Raw genomic sequence first — 10,214 nt, 5'->3', positions numbered from 1 at the left:
ACCGGCCCTTTAACCACTTTGGGAAATTTGGCATTTAATTCCAAAACACTTTTTTGAAGTACACATGGAGTATGTAGCGCGCCCTCTTCATCTGATTCCCTTCCCCACCGCTGCTGACAAGAATAGAGCTTATGGACAGTGTTTATAAACCCGAAGCATGATTCAGAAATACATGGTAACATCATTGTCACTTTGTATACACATTACTCTGTTTCATTCCTATGAAGGTCAAAGGGGTGACCTCTGATCTGTTTATATTACAACAAATAGAAACAACTTGGGGCTTACCAGGGGCAACCCCAAGTTGTTTCTATTTATTGTAACTCAATCATTAGGGGTGCGGTGCCGTGCTTCTGCCTTTCAATGCCCCTGATTTATCAGATTGCTATTGTTATAAACTCTGATCTGTTTATGTCAGTTACAGCAACCTTAAATAAAAACCAAAAATACATAAATACATAAATACATACATACATACATACATAAATACATACATACATACATACATACATACATACATACATAAATACATACATACATAAATACACACATACATACATACATAGATAAATACATACATACATACATAAATAAATACATACATACATAAATAAATACATAAATACATACATACATACATAGATAAATACATACATACATAAATACATACATACACATAAATACATACATACATAAATACGTACATACATACATACATACACATACATACATACATTAATAAATACATACATACATACATACATACATACATACACACACATACATACATACATACACACACACATACATACATACATACATACATACACACACATACATACATACATACATACATACATACATACATACATACATACACACACATACATACATACATACATACACACACATACATACATACATACACACATACATAAAAACATTTTAGCGTTGCATTAAAGAAATATGCAAAACTGTAAAAAAAAGATTATTTTATTAAAGTTACAAAATAAAGAAATATGTTACTGTAAATACAAAGCCACACATTTTCTTTTAAACTTTATTTCTTTTTAACTTAAAAATAATAATATAGTAATAATAATAATTGTTTTTAAAAAAAAGTTTTTGTTTATTGAAATTTTTTTTTATCTATAGATTGCATAGAAATGTAAAACTATATCAGTCAGGTAGATGCAGGGGTGTGAGCTGAGGTGGTTCGATGAGCCCAGCCGGGGGGTGATCATGTTTGCCGGCTATAAACCTTTAAAAGTCAAAGTTTGGTCACCGCCCTCCGTGTAATTGTATGATTCGGAACGCATATAACGGGCCGGAGATATTTGATGATACCCCTCACGGGGGTAATTCCCGGCATTAATGTATCGGGGAAGAGGAAATTAAATTCGGATGCAGCGAGGACGGTAATCTGACACGGAGACGGATTATCAGGATATGTGACTGCGGAGATGGAACCTTCTGCCCGGATACAGAAAATCCCCAACATCTGCCCGACTCCCCCTGATATCTACCCAGGACTTCACCACCGCTATAGAACTCACAAATACCCCCCCCCTTCCCCTTCCTGCCCCCTTACCTGGTGATCATCATTGCCCCTTTACAGAAGACAGACACGGACGGCATCCTTCTGTAGGCAGGGATGGAATGAGGGACATGGGCACGGTGGCCAAGTGGGGAGGTATCGAGGGAACGGGCGGGGGGGCGCATCATGTGACCGTTCAGAAAATGATCTGCCTTGTCATGGAGATAGGGAACTGCCACTCACTCACTGGCCCTATATGGGTCACCGGAGACCCGGGGCAAGTGTCGGATCTCAGCAGAGGCCATCCTCTTCTTACACTGTGACAGTCAAATGAAAATAGATATTCCAAAATTTCTGTATAGAGCGCAGAGAGGTAATCAGGAGAGTTTTTAGGGTCCTCAGAGACCCGAATGTTAAAGACCAATTTCATTTCCAGTTTAGCTAAATCCATTCTGGGTGCAGCAAAGCGAAAGGTGAACGAGGTCTTTAGGTTTTCTTAAAAAAAGCAGCCACAGCCTGAATAGAAGAGCCTGTCCCCTGCCAGCATGCTGCACAGTGAGACCATTGCTCTTTGTGTGGAAGCAGCGTCTCTCAGCAGGGGTCCATCACCTCCATGGTGAGTCAGAGCGAGAGCTCTCCAATCAGCATGGAGCTTGAGCTTTGCTGATTTCAGAGCTAAAGGTTTGACTCAGTAAGGTGGCATGTCAGACCTTTGCAGAGAGACCACTGCTTCCATATAGAGAGCAAGGTTCCTCCTCTGCAGCATGCTGGCAGGGGGCAGGCTATTGTACTCTGTGGCTGTGGCTGTTTTAGATGGAAAATGAACTATATGACACTGAACACCTGCTGGTTTGATACACCTGGAATGCATTTAGGTCATTTACACTGAGGGGCCAATTGGGCTTCGGAATGTACGATCCCGGCACCTGTAAGAGCTGGGCTCCGGGAGGATGCAATGCCCTTACCAGAGCAAGGGTAGAGAGGGGGAGCGTGAACCTCACATCCTTGGAGGAGCTCACTTTAGCAGGTCACATGGGGAGTGCGGACCTCACATAGCTGGAGGAGGGCACCCTAGGAGGTCACGTGAGGAGCGCAGACCTCACACCACTAGAGGAGGGCACCCTAGGAGGTCATGTGAGGAGCACAGACCTTACATCGCTGGAGGAGGGCACCCTAGGAGGTCACGTGAGGAGCACAGACCTTACATCGCTGGAGGAGGGCACCCTAGGAGGTCACGTGAGGAGCGCAGACCTCACATTACTAGAGGAGGGCACTCTAGGAGGTCACGTGAGGAGCGCAGATCTCACATCACTAGAGGAGGGCACTCTAGGTCACGTGAGGAGCGCAGACCTTACATCGCTGGCGGAGGGCACCCTAGGAGGTCACGTGAGAAGCGCAGACCTCACATCACTAGAGGAGGGCACCCTAGGAGGTCACGTGAGAAGCGCAGACCTTACATCACTGGAGGAGGGAACCTGGGGAGCGCACACCTCACATCCCTAACTGTGCGTTATTACTGGTCTCTGTACTCTGCGTCACACCGATGGCCTCCGTACTCTGCGTCACACCGCTGGCCACTGTACTCTGTGTCACAGCGCTGACCTGGCGGAGTTAAGGCCGGGGCAGGGTAGTGGTTAGGTGGAGCAACTGGTGGCGAGTAACTCTTAAGGCCTGGCTAGTAGCTCAGGACTTGACATTTTGAGCCCTGCTGTAGAGCATATACCATCAGATTGTAATATGTGGGGCCATCTTAAAGGAGATCTTACTAAGACTTACACTTAAATTGTACCCTTGGCACCGGGCCGGTGTGGCTGTACGGGGGGGGGTACATTGAATGGTCATAGTGGCCGATCATCTTTCGGTTCTGTGTTCCTGCGTCTGGATTAACTCTCCCGCCTGCCCCATGTACACCCAGCGAGGGCACACATCCTCTGTAAGCCGTCTCTTCCCGGCAGGCTGCACTAATCTTTTCTTGAAAAGTGATTATCTATACAATGACCCTCCGAGGCCCTTCCAGGGGGTCAGCCGCAGGTCACATGACAGCGGCTCGGCGCCATCACTTGGATACGGCTTCTCTTCCAGTTTAAAGAGGACCCGTCCTGTACTGGCATTGATGACCCCAGCTGTGGGGAAACTACCAATCCCATAATGCCTCTGCTTCTGGGACGCTCTGCCTGTGGCTGTCAGAGTCTTGCAGTGCATCATGGGACTTGTAGTTCCACAACAACTGGCGTGTTGCTTTCCCTCGGCTAAGCAGTAAATTGGGAGAACAGGTGTACGCTAGTCAGTCTGTACTGCATTGGTGCTCTAACACCAGCAGCTTGCTGGCAGGAGGAGACAACACAGAGATGACCTCATCAGTGAGTGCTTCTCCTGCATTGTCCAATCACAGCCTGGGGCGAGGGAGGTGGGACCTGTCTGTATTGTATTGTAGTGGAAGAGGAAAGTGCGGTCACTGGTCCAGCTGTCCCAGGTTTTCACCGGGACAGGTGTCCCCCTGTGGAAGTGAGAGGAAATCTCCTAAGGGGAGAGGAGATCCCCTCTATGAAGATTGTCATTGGAATGTGTCCCCCTTGGAAGACTTGCCTGCATTTCTGTTCTGGTGACAACTGTAACATTTTGGAGTTCCCATTAAATGGCTAGGGTCACTGTGCAAATAGAGAGGGGGAATCTCCCCAGGGGGAACACAGACAGCAATAAAAACCTGATAGGGGCTCTAAACCCTCACTTCCCTGTCCAAAATGCTATAAAGCAGAACAACCCACTTCCTCTGGGCCCAGGTCATCCCGGACAAGCCCCCAACTGGTGACTGTACAGTGAAAGGAGAAGCAGCACAGTGATGATCTCATCTCTCTGTCACTCTGCTCTCTCCTCCTATTAACATTCTTCTTGTCAGCACAAGAGCTGATAGGCTCCTTGTGCTGCTTCTTCATCTCACACTCTGAGCTCTGCTGTACAGGAGCTGTAAGAGGCTCATACCAGGTCACATTAGGGTATGCTGATTGACATTTCATGATGCCTAAAGCAAAGGAGGAACCGCCTATCACAGCCAGTTAACACGCTCATCTCATTTCCATCAAAGCTTTGCAATGAGAGCATTGTAGGACTTGAAGCCCCCTACCGGGTTCTGTATCTGTTCCTTCTTACATGGAGCAATGCCGGGAACAGCTTCCCCTGAATCACAGAGCAGAGTTATATTATCCAGGTTCTGAAGGGGGAGGGGTAAAGGGCGCCCACACACAGGAGTCCAGATTCGAACCCCTGCACCTGTAGAAGGCAGCCGGAGTCATCAGACAGAGATCTTCATTCCACAAGGAAGGTCAATGGAGCCGTTGTGTTGTATCGCATGAGGGTGCTGAGCGGACCACTCCTCTATGTGCAGTTTTATACCCACACGACAGTCCTGCTCAGTTCGCTGGTCGTACGGTTTTACAGCCAGCACTCTACCGCCAGCGTGACATTGATCATAGTTGTCATCTGTTTGTGCCACGGGGGGGCAACTGGCCTAGATGTAGCCGCGCGTTATCGTTACATTGTATCCCTGGGCTGGGGGCTGATTGGACAGAAGATAGCACAACCCTGCGACGCTGTCAGAGGCTGGTAATGGTCAGCTGATAGAGAGCCGTCATCTCCTACTCTGAAAGAGAACCACGTCTGGTGTCACCTTTGTCAGCCTCTTCTGTGCTCCTCCCTGAAAGAGAACTTTCCAAACCACGTCCAATCATCAGACGTCTGGTGTCACCTCCATTAGCCTCTTGTGTGCTCCTCCCTACAAGGGAACTTTGCAAACCACGTCCAATCATCAGACGTCTGGTGTCACCTCCATTAGCCTCTTCTGTGCTCCTCCCTACACGGGAACTTTCCAAACCATGTCCAACCACCAGACGTCTGGTGTCACCTCCATTAGCCTCTTCTGTGCTCCTCCCTACACGGGAACTTTCCAAACCACGTCCAACCACCAGATGTCTGGTGTCACCTTTGTCAGCCTATTCTGTGCTCCTCCCTGAAAGAGAACTTTCCAAACCACGTCCAATCATCAGACGTCTGGTGTCACCTCCATTAGCCTCTTCTGTGCTCCTCCCTACAAGGGAACTTTCCAAACCACCTCCAATCATCAGACGTCTGGTGTCACCTCCATTAGCCTCTTGTGTGCTCCTCCCTACAAGGGAACTTTGCAAACCACGTCCAATCACCAGACGTCTGGTGTCACCTCCATTAGCCTCTTCTGTGCTCCTCCCTACAAGGGAACTTTCCAACCCACGTCCAACGGCGGAAGCAAAGAAGCATGTGCCTAAATGTAAGTATAGCGGATCGGGGGGGCCAGATTGGAGGGGGCATTTCCATTTTCCCAAATTCACCTGAGAAAGTGGACTTAGTTAACGGGCCAAATCGACAATTATTTGGTAATGACAAAAAAGAAATAAGGAGCGGGATGGAATATTTTTTTTGAGGGGTGAAACTCTAACAATGAACGCGGCTTTCATTCGGGAAACTCCATTCATTCCGAAATCGAATGTTAAAATCGAACGACGTTCGTCAAGTCTCTGATCATTATCGAAAGTTCTGGCGAGACTTTTCGTATGAACGTTCCCATGGAACGCTATCAGTGTACGGCCGGCTTCACTGTGACTATATAAGCTATATTTATAAAGCGGTCAGTGTGACATTCACCAAACATTCACTGCGGGTGAATCTCCCTTTTGCATGTGTTTTTTTTAAAATGGCATACACTGCTCGTGAATGTTTGGTGAAAGCCACATTCGCTGCTTAACTACGCTTAACATGCAGAACACCTTTCTCTCGAGTTGCCCCTGTTCACATTTGTACGTCCTACGCCAGGGATGGGCAACTCCGGGCCCTCCAGCTGTTTTGGAACTACAAGTCCCATGAGGCATTGCAAGACTGACGGTTACAGGTACAGAGGCAGAGGCATGCTGGGATTTGTAATTAAAGCACAGCTGGAGGGCCGGAGTTGCCCACACCCGCCCTATGCCCACCCCAAATGTCTTTTTTGGCACCTGTTTACCTGCGTTTTTGCATGCGTTTTTTGGTCTGAAGAACTGCTTTTCATTGGTCGGCTGACGCTTAATACACACGCTTGTAAAAGGCTTTAACAACACTCATGGACGCATGTAAAGACCCGCAACAAATGCCCAAAATACGATAAAATCGGTGATATCGGCCACGAGTGTACAGAGCGAGATTCTCATTGATTTGCAGCACCGGAAATGAATATAGAGGGGGATCTACTTTGATATTGTCAGGGGGCCCTTCTATTTACCGGGCCCTCCACGGGCACGCCGCTGTGACCCTACCTGCCCGCCAGAAGTCAGGGCCGCGTCCCTTGGCGCTGAACCCCAGTAAAGCGTCTTCACCTAGCGCTGGACTGGATGTGAAGTTCAAGTGATAAAAGCTTTAGCCCTTAATCCGATTGTCCCCGATTACTGGGATGGTGGTGATGGCCGGAAGGCACAGGAGTGCGCTCGGGGAGGGGGGGGAGGGGGGAGGAGGCGCCGCTCGCTGATCTGGTGAGGAGTCTAGAACACCTCTCCCCGCAGAAATCCCGCTGATGAGGCGCAATACCAAAATCCAATCAGTCGCGCGTTAACTAACCTTCTCATTCGTGACACCTTGTAATTGGAATCCGGCGGATTTGTGCCGAGGTGCCGCGGAGGGCCGCCGCTCGCCTACATCTTCTCCGGCCGCCCCGGGGATGTGAAAGCGCTAATCTTTTCTTTTGCTGACATGATTACTTAAAGCTGAAGTTTAATCTGCTTATATTTTGTATTCCCTACATCCTTCCTTTCCCCCTGTCATCATCATCATCAACAACAACGTGGTATCGGATTTTCCCGTTTTCATTACATTTCAGATATCATAACCGGGTCTTTGTGCTTCTCTATGCAATGCAGGCAGATCATAGCTGGTGAGAGGAGCTGGCAGAGTGCTGTACATAGCTTCCTGAAAACTGCACACTGCCTCGGCACTGCTCTCGAGAGCCCTGATGCAAGCAGTGGGCTGGCTCTTGGGCGGAGTTATGCAAATATCAAAATGCCTTGATGGGCGGGTGTCAGTCTGGAGGAGTGGGCGGTCCTAGGCAGGCTGCATTTGCATGTTAACGCCCAAAAGTGATGCTGAGGCTCAATGATTGAAGGAAGTGAGATCTGAAGAATGAAAGGGGCAGGGCCGATGACATTCAGATAGAGCCCGCCTCGTTTCTTGGCTGCAGGACATCCAGCATAATCTAGAATTCTAGACTTTTCCTCCCCAGCCTGACTGCCCCTGGTCCTGCCCCTGGTCCTGCCCCTTTCATTCATTGGATTTGAGTTCTTTTAATCACGGAAGCTCAGCATCACATGTGGGTGTTACCTATGCAAATACAGCCTGCCTGGGAACGCCCACTCCTCCAGACTGGCACCTGCCCATCGAGTCATTTTTATATTTGCATAACTCCCCCCAAGAGCCAGCCCACTGCTTGCATCAGAGCTGAGGGCTCTTCAGAATGGTACTGAGGCAGGGTGATGTACTGCACCCTGCCGGCCCCTCCCACCAGCCATGATCTGCCTGCACTGCACGGAGAAGCACAGAGACCCGGTGATGACAATAAGATATGTAATGGAAAGGGTTTATTTTAGAAAATGTATTAGCATGTTGATGGGGAAGGGGGGGGGGGGGGATATAAGCAGATTAAACTTCAGATTTAAAGCAAAACTCCATCCAAAATATTTTTCGGATAGAGCGGGGAAGATTAGATCTTCTTGTCGCTGACTTTGACTCCACTGGGGAGACTTCCCCTTCCACATGGGGACAAGAAATGAGGGACCGGGGAGGGTCACCGGGACACCAATGAAAAACATACATCACTTCCAACCTGTTCCCACTGTACTAGAAAATTTGTCATTGGTGCTGCCCATGTCCGTCATTCCTGCCCCTATCACTGGAACAGGAAGTGAGGGAAATATCTTCTCATGGGGGTCATGGACGAACCTTGGGAGCAAAGAGTCTCCCCAAATCTGCAAAAAAAGGAGCCCTTGATAATTGCCCGGAGCTTTGCCTAGGAGTGCGGAGATCTGAGCTTCCTAACTAACAAAATGTTATTTCTAGGTGGACTGGCCCTTTACATATATAAAGACCAGATTTGCTGTCATCCAGGGGGCCCCCGACACCCCTCATCACCATGGACTGGAAGAGCCGGGAAGGGTCCGGCACTGTGCATGATGTATGAGATTGAGAGGCCCCTCGTTCTGACCCTACGAATGGGTTTTAGGTGGCCCAGATGTGGCCGTGGTACTCACCAGTAGATCAGCGACAGGCCGTCGAATCTCTCCAACTCTTTCCTAAAAGGTCTGAGATATGACATCTCATCCGCCGCGACCCTGGAAGAGCCCGGAGCGCTCAGAGCTGGAAGAGCCAGTCCATGTCTGTGCTCTGTGTCCCTTCCTTAATTCCGTATCATCTCAGCTCTGCCTGTGCTAATCACACAGGATTTCAGGCACACAGAGCCGGGCCCTAATCTCACATCCACATATGACTTCAACACCCCCACCCAACACAACCTTCAGCGACAGGCCGTCGAATCTCTCCAACTCTTTCCTAAAAGGTCTGAGATATGACATCTCATCCGCCGCGACCCTGGAAGAGCCCGGAGCGCTCAGAGCTGGAAGAGCCAGTCCATGTCTGTGCTCTGTGTCCCTTCCTTAATTCCGTATCATCTCAGCTCTGCCTGTGCTAATCACACAGGATTTCAGGCACACAGAGCCGGGCCCTAATCTCACATCCACATATGACTTCAACACCCCCCCCCAATCCAAGCCAACCCACCCACCCATCCCTCCGCTACCTACTTCCCCGACTCTTCCCTGACCAGCTGGCGTTCTGTCCCCTTCTGCCTGCCAGTCAACGGACCTGGAGCAATCGCCTCTGATCAGCTCACGCCGGCGGGGAGAGGGTTAATGGGGTCAAAGGCGGGCAAGTGTACTCTGCATACTACAGGAGATGGTCGGAGACTGCAGACATAGTACAGGAGATGGTCAGAGACTGCAGACATAATACAGGAGATGGTCCGAGACTGCAGACATAGTACAGGAGATGGTCAGAGACTGCAGGTGTTCAGTCTCTTTCAGCCACTTCCTGTCTACATGCATTCGCTCCAGCGTTGGCTACACCTCATTGATCTGGGACATCTTCCCTATGGTGACAACAGTGGATCATAGCTGTGTAATGTGTGTTGGGTTGGCCACTTGTAATCTCTCCCGGAGAACATGTGACAGAGTAACAGTGCAGGAGAGTATTTTGGGAGACAGTTGTCACCCCATGACAGGAAGTGTCTGATGAAGGATTCTCATGTCGGGATCGCCCGGGATTATTATTCTCAAAGTTACAGATTTAAAAATATTGACAAAACTGTTCCCTTATATTCAGTGGAGTCACAAGAGGGGTGCAGGGGGTGTGGCCCGAACCTGGGTGACACCAAAATGACTGACAGTCATTTTGGTGTCACCCCCTCTAAAAAGTCGGGCACACAGTCATGGTCTGAGAGCCCGACAGTGGCAGGAGAGAGGAGGGGACTTGTCGGCATACCTCATCCCTCCAGGTGAACGTCCCCCTCCTCTCAATGAGATGACCATGCATGCACGATGATGTCACGGCGGGGGGGGCGGCCGGGGCCCCCCCCCGC

The 10,214-nt window shown here is 49.2% G+C and overlaps 1 protein-coding gene across 1 annotated transcript in view; it reads right to left on the bottom strand.

The window, feature by feature from the left end:
* LOC108788732 (syntaxin-binding protein 4-like) overlaps positions 1-9,069 on the bottom strand; it is a 39,038-nt gene extending 29,969 nt beyond the window's left edge. Inside the window, exon 1 of the mRNA XM_018558574.1 lies at positions 8,833-9,069. Within this exon, the coding sequence (XP_018414076.1) occupies positions 8,833-8,897 (65 nt within the window). The 5' untranslated portion in view covers positions 8,898-9,069. The remainder of the gene's footprint in view (positions 1-8,832) is intronic.
* Positions 9,070-10,214: the final 1,145 nt, after the last annotated feature.

Source organism: Nanorana parkeri, unplaced genomic scaffold (genome assembly GCF_000935625.1).
Source record: "Nanorana parkeri isolate BGI_ZX_2015 unplaced genomic scaffold, ASM93562v1 scaffold347, whole genome shotgun sequence".
NCBI classification, from domain to species: Eukaryota; Metazoa; Chordata; class Amphibia; order Anura; family Dicroglossidae; genus Nanorana; species Nanorana parkeri.
Note: the sequence above shows the minus strand (reverse complement) of the source record. Positions and strands in the feature narration are given on the sequence as shown.